Source organism: Populus euphratica, unplaced genomic scaffold (assembly GCF_000495115.2).
Source record: "Populus euphratica unplaced genomic scaffold, PopEup_1.0 scaffold3.1, whole genome shotgun sequence".
NCBI classification, from domain to species: domain Eukaryota; kingdom Viridiplantae; phylum Streptophyta; class Magnoliopsida; order Malpighiales; family Salicaceae; genus Populus; species Populus euphratica.
The window spans coordinates 4,936,969-4,957,279 of record NW_011499847.1 but is presented as its reverse complement, the minus strand read 5'-3'; the positions used below and the strand labels follow the sequence as shown (position 1 = coordinate 4,957,279).

The following is a 20,311-nucleotide window of genomic DNA, read 5'->3' as shown; positions in this document are numbered from 1 at the left end:
TTGCATCATCCATATCATTAGGCTTTATTCCTTTACATTCAATCGGCAAAGCCAAATCATTGCAATATAAGTGATCCTCCATCATTGTTTTCCATAGAAAATAATTTGAGGAAGTAAGCTTTATCATGCCCGAATCTTCCTTTTCCATTTTAACTGCACAAGAAATTCAATCGATACAACCAGTGCTCTGATACCACTTTATTGGGAAAACTCGGAACAACTGGACACCAATTTACCCGGATCAATTCAGTGGAATACAATTACAATTCACAAGTCCCAATTCTTTCCCTATTTGTGCAGTAAAACAGAATCAAACAATGATGAAAATAATGCAAATAATCACAAAATCAACACCAAAATTTTTAACGTGGAAAACCCGATGCGGGAAAAACCACGGGACCGTAGTCCATCTAAAAACTTCCACTATCAACAAATAATGGGTTCACAATCATTCTTCCTCAGATTCAACTAAGGGATACAACATATATATCATCAAGAACAACTTATTCTTGGATTACAACAAGATTAAAGGAGAATTATTTGAGAAAAAACTCACAAAACTGACAGCCCCGTTTTCTGTCAAAAAGGTCAGCTTCCACTCCACCAATCTTCGATCCAACCGTCCAGAATGAAGATCAACGTGTCTAGAAGCTGTTGTAAAAATCTCAGCCCGATCCAACGGTGAACGAGCTGGAAATCGAAGAAAGAATGCAGGCTGCTCTGGTGCCTTTTCTTCTCTTTTTCTCTCTTGATTTTCTTCTCCTCTCTTCTCTTTTTAAATCTGTTGCTACAGTACCCGAACCACACTAATATTAACACCAAAAGATAGCCATCACATGACATTTAATGTGATGGTCCCACCATCACTTGGTGTGGGACCATACACAACAGATTTTAAGTAGACATATCTCACTGTTCGAATATGTTTGTTTTCAGTATAAGCATGCGCATGAGTGAAAAACGAACGGAAGAGTTCTGGTCTTCTCATGGAGCACTACGTGTCCTTTACATATTTATGGTTCAGTTTATGATAAACTGGTAATTTGTCGGTTTGCTTGTCCCAATCACGCCTGCTATTTATGGTGATTCTGTTACTCTCTTTTTTTTCCCATTGAAGTTTGGTTGTGAAGGCGGGCATTGGGAGTCTATTTTTCACGCCACAAGGTGAAAAGCCATTTGGGTCATGGAGAGAGAGTCACGAGCTTGGTATAAATGCGAAGATTGCAACAAGACAGCTGTTGAGCTCATCACCCAGGCCTTGTTGTAACTGTTCAGTTTTTTCCCTCGTGTTTTTTGTTTTCTCTCTCCCTGCAGTGAATTTTTAAAGCTATCAGATTCTTACTTGTGTATAAACAAACCTCTTCAGTTGCTTGAAGTTGACGAAAGTTCAAGACTTGGAAGCCTAGGTCCTGATTCCATAAAAAAACAGCACGTTTTGATGCTGTCGACTATAAAGGGATTAGAGATAGAAGCCTTCCTGTTCCTCCTGAAATAGCCTCTCGGGTTACCTAACATTTAGAAAGTCACTCCGAGGAATGCACCGCTCTTCTGGCTTCTGCTTCTCCATATCGAGATTTAGACGATCTTAATGTTCCTGAATGGCCCGACGTTTGGTAGAAGAATAATTGACAAGGGATTTCCATTTCTCTACTAGCCTTTGGGATGGAGCTCTCTTATCTCCAGTGAGACTGACTTTTGAGTGTTTGAATACTATTGAGAACCTAGAGCTTGCAGGTGTGTACAGAATGAAAAGTGAGCTTTGCTCCTAAACTGGCTCAGAGTTTTCCAAGCTTTGTTTGGTCAAACAAAGTACATGACTATGATAGCATCAGCAAACTATCCCACTCTTAGCGTTCCTTTTTCGCTCTCAGTCTTTAGGAATGGAGTGGTAAGTCGTACAAAATGGAGACGGGCATTTAGTTTCAGATAATTAATTTGCAGTGTGCGTACGTTTTAACAAACCACTTTTAAAAGAAGTCTTTGAGAAAACATTCATACATAATATCCTTGTTTGAAGAGTCAAAAGAAACAGATTTAAACCCAGAAGAACTTGTTCCGTGAAAGAAAAAATGAGGTAATAAATAAAATTTCTTATCATTTGCTATTATATCTTGATTGTAACTGTGAGGTCTGAGTCTATTTTGAGGTCTGTCATGCGTGTCGGTTTGGCCTCTGCTTCAAAATTCTCAAAATTTAGAAAGGCTTAGGCATCTTGACCGGAGAAAAATACCGAGTCTGTTGTGTTCATATTTGGAATCAATTCTAGACTTTTGGCTTGCCTTTGGCAACTTGGTGTGTTCTCGTATGTGTAAAGCCATGGTTCCTTCCAGTTTTTCCTTTCTTTCAATACTTGTATTTCTTGTGTTATAAGTTATAACCATCATGGATAGTTTCACATTCAATTCAGGATAGTTTTCCAGAGTGTCTCACAAGAATTGTGAGTTTTCCTTTCCTCCTTCCACTGCCTCGTACGGTTCAAACAACTGTTCATTCAGAACTGCTTTTTAATCATAAATTGACAGTAAGCTGCAACACTTCCTCGTGTTCATAAGAAGCATGAGATTGCTTGAGCACTATCTATCCAAATTGTTGTGTTGTAATCTGGCAGTATGTTGACAACCTTCTTTGAGAAATTTGATAACATAGCTTATGAAGCTTAATTAGATATCAAATACATAAAAACAGAAATAATGGTGTGGATGGTGCTACTAATATAACCACAAAGTAATTTCTGGCAATAAAAGCTATTCAAAGCCAACCAGGGATAAAAAAAACCAGACAAAAACCTTGAAAGCCTTACCATATACACGCTCCCTTACACTCATTGTATTCTTTATTTTATTGTATATTTTTTCTCTACACACCTGTTGATTTAAATACTGAATAGTTTTTTTTTATTTTTCATGACACTTATTTTCACGGGAATAGCTTATCAACCCAGTCTTACCAGTCAGTTTGTCTGTATACACGCACCCCTTTTTTTTTGTGTAATTTTTATTTTTTTCTCTCGAATTCATCAGAATTTAACCCTGAGTTCCATGGCTTCTACAACACTTGTCAACATGTCGTTTGTCGTGGAAACCAATGTCAAAGATTTTGCTCCTTTTTTGGCCTGCAAGAATCGGAACCAGATCTACATGCAAATATATTAAGTGCAAGACACCTAGACTATTTAGAGATTAGTTTATTATACAAGGCTTTGTTACATAAACAATGACCATACCTTTACCTTGGCAGTTCTATACACTCGATCGAGACATGAAACTGCGGGGTCGTGGAGGTGCAGAACTGCACTCTTCGTTGTATTGAAAACGAGTGTTTATGTCCTGACGCGAAGAAAAAAATTGCTAGAATGAATACAATAAATTTAGGAGATTGGTGATTGAATCAGGATTCGAGAAATAAAGAAAGAAAAAAAAAAAGTAAGAAATGACAGCTTTTTTTAAAAAAAGAGTACAGTGACTTGACAAGACAGTCCAAAAGTACCTTACCTTGCAAATGTAGGGTTAAAAAAACCTGGTTTTGCTCGTTTAACATGGCTGCGGGTGAACGTTAATAAACGTTTGCTAATCAAAATAAAAGTGCTTTTAGGGGGTAGGATCGTCATGGCACCGCAGATTTCGGAGAAGCTGCGTATTTAGCTGCTTCTCGTCTGGGAAAAACATCAACAGTGGAGCATGGCTCCACTGTTGCACTGTTTATTAAAGTAAATATTTTTTTAATATAATTTTAAAAAATTAGTGTTAATGAATTAATTTATTTATATTATTCACATAAAAAATTTATATTTTTTTAAAAAATTAGTACAGTTAATTAATTTCATTCATATTATTTATGTGAATATAAACAATTTTTTTGTTTGTTAAAAAAATAGTTTAAGATAAATTAAATTTACTCGTACTATAATCTCAATTTTATTCCTGATAATATTTTACTTAATTTTATTATATTTTTAAAAAATAATAAAAATCATAGTTCTTGTCAAGTGAATTTTGCATATGATGAAATTGTAATTTTTTAAAAAAAATTTGAGTTTTACTCGAAAAATTATTATTTAATAACACTACATAAATTAGAAAGATGTCACATGATGGCATAACACTTGTAAAATTTTATTGCAATTCTAATTATGTTCTTACAGAGTCCGACCCAGTTAAAAAAATTTAATTTTTATTTTTATTTTAATTGTGTTTTATTTAAAAAATCAGAAGGATATCACTTGATGATATAATAAAAAATTCAATTTTTATTGTGTATGCTTAAAAAACCATGAAAAATATAGTTATTATTTGATAGATTTCGTGATGATATTGGATATAGTTTAATAGAATAATAAAAAATATTTGATATCAATGTTATTTATTTTATGATATAATAATAGTAGTTAAATTTACAATATTTAAATTAAAAATATTTTTTAATTATATTATAATCTTAATTTGAAAAATATTTTTTTAACCAAATACATTAAACTATTCTTTATTCAACTTAAATCTCAACCGCAATTTTAACCAAACATATATTTTTTCAAACCAATTTCAACTAAAAATATTTTTTTATAAAATATTTTTTTTAAAACCACAACCACAACAATAACCACAATACCAAATACACTATCAACTTTTTTTAAAAAACAATCCTCAACTTTTTTTTGTGTTTTTCACCTCATGTTTTTTTAATTACTTTACTTTTTTTTTCCTAATAGAGTTTATAGATCTAAACCTTCATTTTATTTCTTTTTTTTTTTCCCTCTGTATTTGCCTGTAGCTATGATTTTTTAATTTCAAGAGCATGCTTATTTTTTTATTTAAAAAGTATTTTTTAAAAGAATTAAATTAAATTAAATTATTTTTTTGTTTTAAATTGATTTTTTAAATATTTTCACATAATTTTAATACGCTGATTCATAAATAAATTTTAAAAAATAAAAAATATATTATTTTAATATATTTTTAAATAAAAAATATTTTAATTGAAACATGAATGATTTCTAAAATAATTTTATTAAGGTGTTTTATTTGATTTCTAAAATAATTTTATTAAGGTGTTTTATTTTTTGTGAAATTCATGTGAATTCTACGAGGTTTGAAAGAGAAAAGTTGATGAACCATAACAAGATTTTTTTTGCATTTTGAATAACGTGTTAATTTTTTTGTTGTTGTAAAATTGTGTATTAACTCTCTTGTTCTTGTTGTGTTTTTAACAACGGTATAAAGGTGAAAAAACATACACCAAGAACGGAAGTTGAATAAATTTGGCTCAATCTATCAAGTTCTCCTGCAAAATACGAGGCCAGAAAAAATAGCTGCATGTTTTAGACAGTATTTAGTTTACTGGGCTGTACTGGATGTGTCTAATATTTTTTTTTAAATATAAAAAATATTATTTAGTTTAATTTAGTGGGATAACTCTGGAATCCATTCACCCACCCAAATATATAAATAAATTAAACTATATAAAAATTATTTTTATATAATTCAGTTAATTTTAAAGATTTAGTACTAATTTAAATAACTGATAAAAAATTATAATTTGACTTAATTTTTTATAGGAAGACATGTTTTTTTTACACATTAAAACAATAATATTCTAAATTAACTAAAATTTCATAACTTAACTAATTAAATTTACATCATGAATTTTATTGAATTTAATAATTTTTTATTTAATTTTACAGTAATGTAAATGCATAATTGTAAAATCAAATACAAATCAAATATTATAATTATTTAAAATTATGATAATTTAATAAAAAATCAATTAAATATCAAGATTGAAATTAAAATAAATAAATTAAATACAAACGTAAAATAAAAAAAAAACAAAAAAAAACTCCATTATACATAAGTGAAGAAGGTTAGTGGTGATTCAGTATTTTTAGTACTAGTATAGTGTAATAAAAGACAATACATTGATTAATTAAAAAATTATATAACTTACTAATCTTTTGTTTCTTAAATTTAATTTATCAGTAATTTTTCCAATTTAAATTTTCACACGCCAAATTCCTTGTTCGCGTACAAATATTTCAAAATATGATTTGAGCTAACACGGATATATTTTTATTTTATAGTTAGTCATGTGATATTCCCTGATTTTTTCTGAATAAATTTATCTCTCCAGCGACCTTTTCCTTTGTCTAATTTCCCATTCCAGCCCGAATCCCCTTTACCTTTTGCTCTTGAACAAATCCCTCATAATTAAAATTAAAAACGAATTAACTATTAAAAAAATTCAAAACGAATTAAAAGATATTTTGCAAATTTTCAGATTCAACGTTGTTCCATTATATATATACATACATGCACGCGCACACTTTTAGCATCCAATCCCCGACGCAAAGAACAGAAAGCGCAAAAATGAAAGGAAGAATGAAAGAAAAGAGACGCCCCTCCCCCCACACCTTTCTGTAAAAGCTCGCTCACAACACCAAGCCTTACTTATAACGTCTATATATCTCTCTCTCTCAAAAATAAAAAAAGTACAGAGGGGGATAAAAACTCTATTTCCACTGGACGAGGAATATCGATGTCTTAAACAAGATCTACACAGTAGTTACTACTAAATTAAGTTTAATCAAAGAGATTAATAGCTGTTAGGTTTTTGTTAAAAATGGCATCCACCTCGCAGTCCCTCCGTTTTCTGGTTGGGCCTGCAACCACCGGCCCTGGTGGTGGCAGTTTTGACGCTCTTAATCGCATCCTTGCCGACCTCTGCATACGCGGCAACCCTAAGGTTTCGCTAAATCTCTCTCGCGTTAATTTCAGTGAAGTTAATTGTCGTGTAGTTTTTTTTTGTTCAATTAGTGATCAGTGATAGAGTTACTAGAAGTAAGCAAAGCTAATTTGAATTAGGTATTTGTATTAATTACTAATTGAGTTACTATAAATACTAGAAATCAAGAAAGATGAAAGTGGAAACGTGAGTGCGTTGAGTTATGCGTTTTGTTGTCTTTTCTTTACTAAATTAATTTTCCTGGTCTTGAATGGAGGGATGTGTTTCTTGTCAGGTTTTTTTGTTTAATTAGTTATTCGTGATAGCTTTAATACCTGGTAGAAACTGGTACAAAGAATTTTTAACTAGGCATTCGTATTTAATTACTAACCAGTGTTGAAGTTATGGAAAGACCACAACAGAAAATGAGAGTTTTAGGCTTTTTTATTGTACTTGTTTTTTTTTTAAGTTAAATTCTTGCATGATTTTGATGGTGAAATGCTCGTGCTGTTATGTAAAAGGAGGGCGCAACATTAGCATTGAGAAAACATCTAGAGGAAGAAGTGCGAGATCTAAGCGGAGAAGCATTTCCACGCTTTATGGATCATTTATACGAAAGAATCTCTAGTTTATTAGAAACCAATGAGGTTGCTGAGAATTTGGGAGCTTTACGAGCAATTGATGAGTTAATAGACATAGCACTTGGAGAGAATGCATCCAAAGTGTCTAAGTTTGCTGTTTATATGCGGAGTGTGTTCGAGGTAAAACGGGATCTTGATGTGTTGACACTTGCTAGTAGAGTTCTTGGCCATCTGGCTAGGGCTGGTGGAGCAATGACTGCGGATGAAGTGAAATTTCAGGTTGGTTAGGCCTTATTTGGCTTGATTGTGTTGTTGTTTGTGTGGTGTCTGATATTTTTGGTTGTGTTAGGTTAAAATGGCACTAGGTTGGCTTCGCAATGATAAAGCAGAATTTCGCATTTTTGCTGCCGTCTTAATTTTAAAAGTAAGTGTGACTTACTTTTCCTTTCCTTTTTTTCTTGTGTTGACAAATTAGCTGCACAGTTTTTTTGTTATTTTATTGATAGTGTATTTTTTTGTCCTTCTGATGATGTTGGAAAGACCGTCTCATGCCATCTTAAAGACTTCTAGCTTGCTTTACTTTTTTTTTTTTTTTTTTTTTGAAAGTTTCTATTTTTTGTTTTTTTTTTTTTTTTTTTTTTTTTTTTTTTGAAAGTTTCTACATCATAAGGACATATTCTTGAATCTTTATTATTGTAGGAAATAGCAGAAAATGCTTCTACAGTTTTCAATGTTCATGTAACTGAATTTGTTGACACTATTTGGGTTGCACTGAGGCATCCGACATTGGCAATTAGAGAGAAGGCCGTGGAGGCACTGCGTGCTTGCCTTCGAGTTATCGAGAAGCGTGAGACACGATGGCGTGTGCAGTGGTCAGTTATAATATGTTGATTTTACAGAAGTATATACATTTTGCATCCCGAAGTTGGTTTTTATGGTGGGTGAAAAGGGGCTCTCTTCAAAGGACCAAACTTGTCTAAAAAGATTTTCAAGTTTTTGGGGCTTTACCATATTGGCTTGTTAAATGGAGTAGTGTCATTTTGAATTTGCAAAATGGTTAGGGCCTTGAATGGTGCTTGTAATAGTAATTAGGTGGGGTTGTTTTCCAGCTTTAGGTGTCCAATGTTTATCAGGTATGTTAAAGAAGCGGTGATGATAGGAAGAATAAGAAGAAAAAAAAATACTTGGAAACTTAGAAAACACTTGTTGAAATTTCACCTGGACTTATGTTGTCGGGATGTCAGCATTGGTTACTATGTTACCTGATTGTCACAAGATATGCTATTGTAGGTGTAAAATGAGATTTTCTTTCTGCCACTTACCCGACTAGCATAAAGATTTTATTAGGACTTCCCATCAAATGTTCGCTGTAATGCACTATACTAAAACAAACAAGCTATATTTGTTCAGCATTCCATTTGTGTATCTTGTGTGTCAAAAAGATTTGATTGTGACTCTTTAAAGAGTCCTAACACAATTTGATCTAGGAGGCTTACTTTAATGTTTGAATATTACTCCTATAAAGTTTTGTTTTCTCCAATGCCTAATGAAGCAACAAAGCAGGCATTTGCTGTTGGGGTTCGTCTAGTAATAGGTCTTGTTACAAGGGGCACTAGGAACTAATTCCTACTGCATCTTTATTCGTTTAGATAAGGGAGGATACTTGGTGGATAACTGTTATAACTAAATATCTCACATTGCTTTTTCACTAGTTTGTTGGTTTTGGCTGCATGACATGACTTTCAAACTAGCAATTTTTCATCAAGCTTATCGAGTAAACAAGTCAGTTTGGTTGGGCATTTGGCAGGTATTATCGTCTGTTTGAGGCTACACAAGATGGATTGGGTAAAAATGCTCCTGTTCACAGCATACATGGTTCTTTACTTGCTGTTGGAGAGCTCTTAAGGTTGGTATAAATGGCTGCGTCTGTTATAGTGGAAATGTTTCTGACATGACCTTTTGATTTTTCTAGCTTGAATGAATTGTTGCAGTTGGTTTGTTTGCCTATTTTTTAGCTATCATGTTGCTTTAAGTTATATGTATTATGATTATTGCCCTAATATTTTTTTTTGGATGAAGTGTTGTTATGAGCTTAAAAACCAAGGCCCTTTCCCATGCTACTGACATTCAAAGCTAGCCAATATAAGTCTAGTCAACAGCAGTAGATCACAGACTGTTGCCTATGAGCAAACGAACGAAGCTTTTTATCCTTTTCCTATAACATATGCTTTATCAGTTACATGAAAAAAAGATAAATAAAAGAGGCAAACAATTATGCAAACATGCTCAAAAAACAGTTTCATGCAGTAACTTTGAAACAGGTTTTAGCAGACATGAATCATGAAAAATAATAAATTATGGGATTTAATGTTCAAGGCTTTCTTAGCTTTGTCATAGAAAATGTGATGGAAAACTTTCTCAGCCCATTTGGTGTTTGCTGAAAAACAACTTTTTTTCTTCCTCTATGCTATCCATTTTTCTGTACAAAATTTATATGATTTAGTACATAGATTGTATACATGCATGCATGCATACAAACACACACACGTGTGATATTAATGTATTCATGTAAATATATGTTTAACATGTATTATGGAAGAATAATGAAGTAGAATATCATTTTAAGTCTTACAAGTCTTACAAGTAATGTGTTTTCCTCCCTTTTAAACTGGAAAACACTTGGCTGCCAGCAAACCAAATGGCCCAACTTTCTAAACAAAATCCCATTCCTGCGAGCAACATACCAAACATTTAAGACATTACACTTAACTTCATATCAATCCTTACTACAATCATAATAGAAATGTTGATTATTTTGAGGTTGGTAGTCAGGGTTATTTTAGGGCATGATTATAGAAAAAACTAAAAGAGGAGCGTTTTTACTCAACAAAATTCACTATGCACACTCACAAATTACTATGGGTTCAAAAGGATTTTTTTTTCTCATTTTGGTCAGCGAACTTTTTTCTTCTTCTTTGTGATTGGATCCTTTTGTAGCTAAATTATTGACTAATTGCTTTTAATTTGTTGATGAATGAAAAGATTCAAACTTAGAGGACCAAAGTGAAAAACATGGGGAAACTAGGGGACAATTTCAAATTTGTTGTGAAAAGTTAACTTTGGTCCCCCTCCTTTCTAATTGACACAATTACAACTCCTTTGGTTTTTGAGAATTGACTTTTAGTCTAAAATTTTATTTTCTTTGCTTTTTAGTCTTTGATTTGAGAGAGGAGAGAGAGAGTAGTTGTATTCTGGTTGAAGAGAGAGAAAATTATTGGTGGCACCAATTCCAATTATGAAAAAAATCGATCTTGGTGTTCATGAGTTCCATTCAATACAAGAAGTTTCAAATGTGTGTAACTTGACCTTAACCTTACCTGAGATGACAAAATTGGGATGGGGAAGTTTTTTGAATTTTGGATGATTTTGGGTCTTTTTAACCAAGTTTTTGGTTATTCGAGGCTGTAAATAGGTTTATTAAGGTCTCCAGGGTGCCTTTAAGGTGTTTTTGGGTAAAAAACGTGTTGAAAAACAAGTTTTTGGGTATGAAATACCCTTACCAAGACTTTTTAGTGACCCTTTGGTCATCGAAATATAGGCCAATAGACGATGTGTTTTTGTTTTTTTAATTAAACGGTGGACGGTGCATTGTCCACTATATGATAAGAAAAATGCCTAGCGCACAGGCTAGGCCTCTTTCTAATGGTTCAGGTGCGTATGCCCATGCAGCTGGCTTGTTTTGTTTTTCTTTATTTTTTTGGTTTTTTTCTATATTTTACAATTGGGTCTGTTCAAATAGATTGGTTAAGAAGTAATTTTAATTTTTTTATTTGATAAAATTGATTTTTTAAATTTTTTATGAGATCATAATCTTTTTTTATTATTATATTAGCAAACATTTTTTTGTACAACTGTTCATGATTTTTTTCTCCTTTTTTTAAGAAAAATTATTTGATCGCTATTTTTTTTTTGTTGTTGTTGGATTAAATACCTTTTGATTTTTTGTTTATTTTTGAGAAAGTCCATAGCATTATTTTTTATAATATTAGTGGACACTCTTTTTGAAGCCCCTCACTATAGTTTTCATTTTATAAATTTTATTTGGTGTTTTCATGTGCATGTTAGCTTTTATTGTTGTGTAGTTGGATAAAAAAAGTTATAAAAAAATTAAGCTATCAAACCCACCCGGGTATGGGTAGAAATTTTTGTTTTTCTTCATATCAAACCGAGTTTAAAGTGGGTCACATCATGTCTCAATTTGAAACCCGACCTAGGTAAGGTTTATTGATCATGATTTTTTTTGTCTAATATATTGTTTTATTGAAATAAGATAACATTAATCTATAATTTTTCATGATAGCACGAAGCTTTACTGATGCCTCCATTTTTTTTTGTGTTGACAAAAAAATTGTTCTTTGCTAGTCCCCGTCTATATCCTATCTGGCACTTCATCAGGGCCAATGCCATCAAAGAGTAAATACTTGTAGCTGCTTTTGTTGAAAGAGCAATGCCAGCTTCATTTGTTAAATTTTAGTTCTGATTAAGAACTTTCAACTCTTTCATAAATTTTATGGTTTTATTATATATTCTTGCTTTGATAGAAATAGAATTGGAGAATTTGCAAGGAGATTCTTGGGACTGTAGCTGCACTTGATAAAATGTTGAATAGATTGATTTATTTCTCAGGACTGTAGGGCTTTGATATCGTGTAACCTGAATGGTATTTTTAAGCTCCACATGATTCTTTGTGATTCTATAACTGCTGGCAGTTTGATAAAGGTTGAATGGAAATGGCTACCATAATCTGGTTTCTTATAGCACCCAATGTTTCATGTAATTGAACATGATTTATGTAGGAATACTGGTGAGTTCATGATGTCAAGGTACAGAGAAGTTGCTGAGATTGTTCTTAGATACCTCGAGCATCGAGATCGACTTGTTCGCCTTAGCATAACTTCATTGCTACCTCGCATTGCCCACTTTCTGCGGGATAGATTTGTAACAAATTATTTAGAGGTTTGTGGTTTTCCCTGTCTCCTAAATCATATTGCAGCAGCCATGAAAAATAGCATTTTGGAACATAAAGCATCCCAGAACATAAACCATGATGAACAGCATCAAATTGTGATGTCTTGCAGATATGCATGAATCATATTCTTGCAGTGCTGAGAATACCAGCTGAGCGTGGAAGTGGCTTCATTGCCCTAGGGGAGATGGCTGGTGCTTTGGATGGGAAACTTGTCCATTATTTGCCGACAATTACAGCTCATTTACGTGATGCAGTGAGCAAGCCTCTATGTGGCTGACATTATTTTTCTCCAGTTATTTGGTTTTCTTTCTATGTCATGTTTTGCAGTTTGGGGTTTATTTGTGTTTTTCTGTTTTCTCTCTGTACCCTCCTTTTAGATTGCTCCACGCAGGGCCAAACCCTCACTTGAGGCATTGGTTTGTGTTGGAAACATTGCAAAAGCCATGGGGCCTGCTATGGAACCTTTTGTTCGCAGCCTTTTGGATGTTATGTTCTCCGCGGGGCTCTCTTCCACCCTTGTTGATGCCCTGGAGCAGATAAGTGTAAGGTGTTGCGCAGCGTTTAACCACTCCTTTCTTTCCTTCTTATAATGTTGTCCTTAAAAAATGCATAAGAGCTTAAAGTCTTCCATGCTATCACTTGCTGTTTCAGTATTCCATCATTGCTGCTGACTATTCAAGAGCGGCTGTTGGACTGCATTTCATTAGTTCTTTCAAAGTCCCATTATTCTCAGCCAAGGACAGCTGTTCCTCCAGTTCGAGGGGTTGTGGCTATTACACCTCAGCAAGTATCAGACCTCAATGGTTCTGCCCTGGTGCAACTTACTTTGCAGACACTAGCTCGATTTAATTTTAAGGTTGGTTAACATTATGTTTAAATGGAATCATATTGCACCTATGATTCTGCTCTGAAACTATTTTGTTTTCCAGGGGCATGAGCTTCTCGAGTTTGCTAGGGAATCAGTGCTTGTATATTTGGATGATGAAGATGGAGCTACCCGGAAAGATGCTGCACTTTGTTGTTGTAAATTAGTTGCAGATTCCTTTTCTGGTATGACATCTACACAGTTTGGTTCTATCAGGTCCAATCGTAATGGGGGAAAGCGATGGCGTCTTGTCGAGGAGGTTAAGTTTCCTCCATTTCCTATCTTTTGATGCTCTATTTTTGTTAAATGATGTTCTATGCTCCCATGTCAAAACCTTTTTGTTTGTTCCCATCATTTCTTTCCTGCCTGTATCCTCCAGTTTGCGTCTCCTCAGTTTATGCCATTTCTACAGCTGTTCATCAATTGTATGCTATATATAACACAAATCGACAGATTGGATACATATTTTAATGTGTCAGCCTCAAGTTTGCTTAAGCTCGTCAACTAGTTGAGATCTGTAATAAGATTGATTTATCATGTTCCACCAAAAAAAGGTTGAGTGTGGTAGACAGTGTGAGCTTTCTTTGTTCTTGTTTGTAATCTCACATTTTGCATCTGCAGCTTGTGGAAAAGCTTCTCATCGCTGCTGTCGCAGATGCTGATATCACTGTTCGCCGATCTATCTTTTCCTCTCTTCATGGAAATAGAGGTTTTGATAATTTTCTAGCACAAGCTGATAGTCTCACTGCAGTTTTTGCGGCTTTGAATGATGAGGTGTGTATGTGGCTCTTGGATTTATTACATCTGATGGAAGACTTTCATGGTTATGCTATATTATCGAGGCAGATGAATTTTTATCATCAATCAATCTGTAGTGGAAAGTGTATCTGATTTGAAAGTTGCCCTAGATTTTCCATGATGTAATTTTTTATTCTTTCGAAGTTCTATTTTTTGTATCCAATGGTACATCTTTTAACCGAATATTTAATCTGTTGGCATTGGAAACTCAGGATTAAATTGCACCACTCAATAAGATTTCACCTGTCATTGACATCTGCATACATGATTTTATCTTCATATTTAATTTTGGGCTCTTGTCTGATAATCTTCTGGTTTACTATCTATTTGATTACATGGCAAGACTGGTTGCTTCCTGTTTCTCACTTGTAATGCCTATTTTCTGGAAAGTACATGATGTCTTACTACTATTTCTGGTTTTAGTAGCTTGGTAAATGGATTACTCACTCTTCTATCTCTCCATCTCATGTGTTCTGAAGAATTTCACTGTGAGGTGCTTTTATTTTGATTTAGAATTCGGAATCTACAATTCTACTTCTGATCATGGTTTGTTGTTTATAAAACTGCTAGTTTGTGAAATTAAGCGAGAGTGGTTTTTTACAGTCAATAGAAAATGTATGGGAGAAATCCCTAAGAAGTTGCATCTTTTCATAGATACGGAAAAATCTAGGTACACTCCGACTCCAAGTTTCCCTTTTCCCTCCCTTTTCTGTTCTCGGTTTCAATATTAACCTTGTTTCTTTGCACACATATGTTTCAGTGAACCTAATGGACAGATTTTTTTTTACCTTTTTTCTGTCAATGGTGTTTGTTGTAATTTTATAGCCAAGACAGTCTTCTGATTTTCATCTTTTTTTTTTTGTCTGTAAGTGTAGATTCTGCTTATTTGAGTAAGGCTTTAGTTCTGATACTTCTCCTATTATCTTTCCCCTAAAAATAGCGTGTTGGCCATTATTTGGGCCTTTTATCTTGATAATCTTTGGTTTTAATTTGCATTACCCAGTTTCATAAGGTGCATATTTCTGTTGTTGAATGCTGTATGCCTGCATGTGAATTTTTCTGGTGTCCCATTCTTGTAATTTTTGTCAAAACGAGGATATTGCTGTTATCACAGGATTTTGACGTTAGAGAATATGCAATCTCCTTGGCTGGAAGACTATCAGAAAAGAATCCTGCTTATGTCCTTCCTGCACTCCGTCGTCATCTCATACAGCTCTTGACCTATCTAAAACAGAGGTGATGTCAGCAATTAGCTATTGTGCTATCGTATGAACTTGTATTACTTGCAAAAAATATGGTAATTTGGGTTGGAAGAGAACGAGGTCTCTCAACCAATCTAATCTGTAAAGGTGTCTGATATGGAACTTTCTTGTAATGTCAGCAGTGCAGATAACAAATGCAGAGAAGAAAGTGCAAAGTTATTAGGTTGTTTGATACGTAATTGTGAACGACTTGTGCTTCCATACATTGCTCCAATACACAAGGTTTGATATGTATGTTTTTGTTTATTCTGTTTTGTTCTTTTAGTTATCATACTTCTTGAGATATTGGATTTCCAATTGTGCAGGCACTTGTGGCAAGACTTAATGAAGGCACAGGAGTAAATGCCAATAATGGTATCATTAGTGGAGTTCTTGTAACTGTTGGAGATCTTGCTAGAGTGGTGGGTGAACTCTGATGTTATAAATTGTCTTGTTCTCTGGGAGGCAATTTATTTTTGTGTGTGGGGTTAGTGGGGAGGAATGTGTCATCGTGAATTGGGTTTTACATCTTTATTTGGAAAATCTTTGGATGTGAAGAATATAAATTGTTGATTGGGCTTGTCCTCAAGCACCTTAAGTTACGCTAATAAGTTTTTTCTGTTGCTTTCTCATTTCCATGGTGCTTGTTAACATTAAAATACTTAGAACTCTTCTTTTGGCACTTCCTGTTGCTGATATAAGTAAGAAACTTCAGCCTGCTTTTTAAGACTGCATCTGGTTGCTTCTCATGCTTTCCTTCGATGCACCACTGAAGTTTTAGTTGGACTAGGAATCAACTTCTTGCATGTACATTCTAGGACATTTGATTTCATACTTGTAACCTTGTAAAGCTTGAAGTCTATCTATGTGGTGCGTTTCTTTGCTAGAACAATAGACTAAGGGACATGCTGTATCAGCTATTTCTATATTTGTTTTTTTCCATGCATGTTTTTTTGCATCCTAGCCTGATCTACGTGCAACTGTCTAAAATATATTCTTTCTTGTTATGATGTGTAAATGGTTAATTATAATCGTGGTACTTGTTTAGGGTGGTTTTGCTATGAGGCAATATATTTCGGAGCTTATGCCTCTGATAGTTGAAGCTTTGCTAGATGGAGCAGCAGCTACAAAGCGTGAAGTGGCTGTTGCAACTCTTGGGCAAGTTGTTCAAAGCACTGGGTATGTGGCTTGTCATTTTGTTACTTTGATAAAGATTGTTGTTTTGTTTTTTATTCGGTGGTTTTATGTGAATTTTTATTAGTAATGCTGCATGTTAATTTTTTTTTCCATGGTTAATATCATGTCATTTTTTTCTTCTTTAAGTCAGGTTAGAGTATGGGATTTTTCTTCATTTTTACTTTTTCTGAAACTCAATGATTTCCATGTAATGCGGCAACAAAACTATCACAATACCTGCTTGTTATTTGGGATCATTTTAAGCTTGCTGTACTTTGCATGCTACAGATCATAAATAGTTTTCTTTCTTAATAAAACATCTTTTACATGAAAAATGTTGCGGTATTTTGACCATCTTAGATGACGCTCTTACTATTATATTTTTGACTCTTGATTAGAAATGTACGCAAGTGTTGGACTAGCATCACATTCTCAAGAACTGTTCATAAGGTCCCATATGGTCCTTCCTCTTCTCTTCCATATCTCTCCTTATTTAACCTCGAGGGAATAATATTATTGAGGAAAGTTGAACATATAAATTATGATTAGCCAGTCTTCTTCAATGAAGTAGGATTCCATTGTGAACAGTGTTGATGGGCTTTCCTTTTTCCTTCCTACTATCGACAACAAGGTCACATTGAAATAAATTTACTTTCACTTTTGGGATGTAGATAATATAAATTCTAAGGTATCTGTAGTCATTTATTACAATGTTTGTTTGTTTATATTTTATTTTATTTTTTATCATTAGTGCTTGAGTAGGTCCTCCTCTTTTTGCTGACAGGTATGTCATAACTCCATATAATGAGTATCCACAGTTACTTGGCTTACTCCTCAAATTTTTGAATGGTGAATTAGTGTGGTCTACCAGACGTGAAGTATTGAAGGTAGCTGCACGTCAACTAAAATATTTGGATATATCGTTCTAACTGTTTGATGCAAGGTTAACTTTTTAGCTCTCAGGTTCTTGGCATCATGGGAGCTCTGGATCCTCTTGTGCATAAACGAAACCAACAAAGCCTGCCTGGTTCACATGGTGAGGTTGCTCGTGCAGCCAGTGACTCAGGCCAACACATCCCATCAATGGATGAACTACCTATGGACTTTTGGCCATCTTTTGCTACATCAGAAGATTATTACCCAACGGTAGTACTGACACTATTTTGTCATTGTTTTCACTCTTCTTGGTGTTAATGTTCCTCTCTACTGAATTCAGGTTGCGATCAACTCCCTCATGCGAATTCTCAGAGATCCTTCACTTGCTAGCTACCACCAAAAGGTGGTAGGATCTCTTATGTTCATATTTAAGGTAAAATAGCATGGTATATTCCAGTTCTGTTCATTGACAAAAATGGCTAAACAATCTTAATTTATCTTGATGCCTAACACCATCAATTAATGTGGGAAATTTTTATGATCTGCGAGGTTAGTCAATGGGCCTTGGTTGTGTACCGTATATACCCAAGGTTAGTGAATCAATTTGCAGCTGTATTTATCCCTTTTGTTTTTTTCCTTGAAATATTATTTTTTCACTGGAAATTTTAGTATTTGTGAATGAATGAGTAATTCCCGCTGTTCATTGCTTGCCCTTGTTCTGATCTTAAACTTATGGACTCCTTTAATTACAAAGATCACCCGGTTACTATGTTGCATTGTTTCATTTTCTCTAGTTGTAGTCAGCTTTCTTCCACTCACATACCAAAAATGGAAAATTTTTAATTACACAAGTTCAAATTAGGAGGTTAAGAAAGAGTATTATTATTCTAAAGGTGATGTTATCTTTCCATGTTAATTTCTATGTTTGGTTTGGAACTAAAATGTTGGTAGATAACATATTTATATGTTGGAGGATTTAGTGTTTGCTTGGTATTTTGCATTTGCAAGCTGTATTTTTGTTTAGTATCCTGGAGAACATTTATTGTTTTAAACTTGTTTAACATGCGATCCCTTTTCCTATTTTATGTAGGTTTTGCCGGATCTCTTTCACACTGTTCGTACATGTGATGATTATCTTAAAGATTTTATAATGTGGAAGCTTGGAACTCTGGTATCTATTGTGCGCCAGGTGAGTTATGATTTCCTGAAGTGGTTGCACATAAATACTGCCTCTTGGTTTTTTGTCTTTTAATGATACATGGGGTTCTTGATTTGCTTGTGCAGCACATACGTAAATATCTGCCTGAATTGCTCTCTTTAATATCTGAATTGTGGTCATCCTTCAGCTTGCCAGCTACTATTCGCCCTTCTCGTGGGTTTCCAGTAAGTTATGTTTCTATTATTTGGTGTAGATGGAATAACCTGCATGTCATTTTTGGAGGCTGCTCGTGTATATTTTGGTCTCTTCCTCTTCCTCTCTTTCAAACATGCCCTTTTTTTCTTCTCAGGTTTTGCATTTAGTGGAACAACTTTGCTTGGCTCTCAATGATGAATTCAGAAGGCATCTTCCTGTCATTTTGCCAAGTTGTATTCAAGTTCTAAGCGATGCAGAAAGGTGTAATGACTATACCTATGTTCTCGATATACTTCACACGCTTGAAGTGTTTGGTGGTTAGTGCTCTGTTATTCGACACCTGTTTGTTTCATTCATTGACATATTACTAGCAACTATTGTGAAACATTGTAGTGTATTAATCAAGTGTAAGTGTATAAAGAATACAGAACCTTCTCTCTTCCATTTAGGAGTCTTGAATCTACTAGGAAGTTATATGGTAACACTTGGGTAATGTGCTCTTCTGTGTGCTAATGGTAAAATGTTGAGCAATGCAAATCATCTTTGGGTATGGACTATGGACAACATTAGTTTCATTGTGTAGTTGTTTTATGAAGGAAATTGGCATTTTTTGATGCATACATCAAAGAACTCCATACTGGTTTCTCATTCCGCTTGGAATACTTTTAGAGTGGATGTTGCCATGGATATTTAACATTCTGTTTTACAAAGTGCCATACTTGAAAGATCTTCTGAGTTCCAGCCTGTAGAGAATTTCTCATCATGCTTGCACAATGTAGGGACACTGGACGAGCATATGCATCTACTTCTTCCTGCACTTATTCGATTGTTTAAAGTGGATGCATCTGTGGATATAAGGCGGGCCGCTATCAAAACTTTGACGAGATTGATCCCCTGTGTACAGGTGAGTTCTTGGCTTATAAAATCTCTCCTGTTTCCAGCATTAAAATGGACTGCTAATGGTCATTGCTTCATGCTATCATGATAAGATCCAGAGGTGTTCTGTATATTAGTCATATTGTCATAGTAGTTAAAATGTTTTTCCATAAATGGAAGAAAAACAGATCTCTTGATATATTGTAATGCTGTGTAACCAAACACATGCTAGCATGTGTACAGACACCAATGTATATGCACATGCAGTTGTGGATTCCTATGGCTAACTGACAGGTTTTTTTATTTTATTTTCATCAGGTTACTGGTCACATTTCTTCTCTTGTGCATCACCTGAAGTTAGTGTTGGATGGGTGGGTTTCTACTTCTACTTTCTATATAGAAAACCTTCTTCGGTTCCTGCTATTGTGTCTGTGTATGTATTCATGGATGTCTGTTAAATTCAAACATGATCCTCTTCGTCCATTTCTCCTTACCTGTTCATTTTCTGTTTGTCATGAAATGTTTGCCAAACTAGTTGAACTAAACTTTATAAAGCTTAACTGTTATCTTATCTACCTTTCTTTTATTGATTCTCCTGTACAACCAACATATTTGATTGGTTTCTGTTGCATGGAAGTCTCTTCTGTTTTTCCTGGTTATAAGGTATGTCTTGAATGGTGTTAATTGCATGGAAGTCTCTTCTGTTTTTCCTGGTTATAAGGAAATATCTTGGTGAAAGATATTTCCTCCTCTCTCTCTTGTTTTGTTTTTGTTTTTTTGTTTTTTTTTTTTTTTTTTTTG

The 20,311-nt window shown here is 34.0% G+C and overlaps 1 protein-coding gene across 2 annotated transcripts in view; it reads left to right on the top strand.

Annotated features, from left to right (window-relative positions):
- Positions 1–6,326: 6,326 nt before the first annotated feature.
- LOC105109435 (serine/threonine-protein kinase TOR-like) overlaps positions 6,327–20,311 on the top strand; it is a 28,865-nt gene continuing 14,880 nt past the window's right edge. Inside the window, exons 1-24 of one of the 2 annotated variants that reach the window (XM_011004166.1) lie at positions 6,327–6,735; positions 7,236–7,574; positions 7,645–7,719; positions 7,995–8,167; positions 9,103–9,201; positions 12,152–12,311; positions 12,434–12,577; positions 12,702–12,871; positions 12,976–13,180; positions 13,254–13,448; positions 13,811–13,963; positions 15,102–15,223; positions 15,372–15,471; positions 15,555–15,650; positions 16,277–16,407; positions 17,189–17,291; positions 17,368–17,550; positions 17,621–17,713; positions 17,835–17,870; positions 18,371–18,469; positions 18,565–18,663; positions 18,789–18,951; positions 19,414–19,538; positions 19,829–19,881. In XM_011004166.1, coding sequence (XP_011002468.1) covers positions 6,613–6,735; positions 7,236–7,574; positions 7,645–7,719; positions 7,995–8,167; positions 9,103–9,201; positions 12,152–12,311; positions 12,434–12,577; positions 12,702–12,871; positions 12,976–13,180; positions 13,254–13,448; positions 13,811–13,963; positions 15,102–15,223; positions 15,372–15,471; positions 15,555–15,650; positions 16,277–16,407; positions 17,189–17,291; positions 17,368–17,550; positions 17,621–17,713; positions 17,835–17,870; positions 18,371–18,469; positions 18,565–18,663; positions 18,789–18,951; positions 19,414–19,538; positions 19,829–19,881 — 3,239 coding nt within the window. In that variant the 5' untranslated portion in view covers positions 6,327–6,612. Of the gene's footprint in view, positions 6,736–7,235; positions 7,575–7,644; positions 7,720–7,994; positions 8,168–9,102; positions 9,202–12,151; positions 12,312–12,433; positions 12,578–12,701; positions 12,872–12,975; positions 13,181–13,253; positions 13,449–13,810; positions 13,964–15,101; positions 15,224–15,368; positions 15,472–15,554; positions 15,651–16,276; positions 16,408–17,188; positions 17,292–17,367; positions 17,551–17,620; positions 17,714–17,834; positions 17,871–18,370; positions 18,470–18,564; positions 18,664–18,788; positions 18,952–19,413; positions 19,539–19,828; positions 19,882–20,311 lie in introns of both variants that reach the window. The other variant, XM_011004160.1, reaches the window with a different exon arrangement.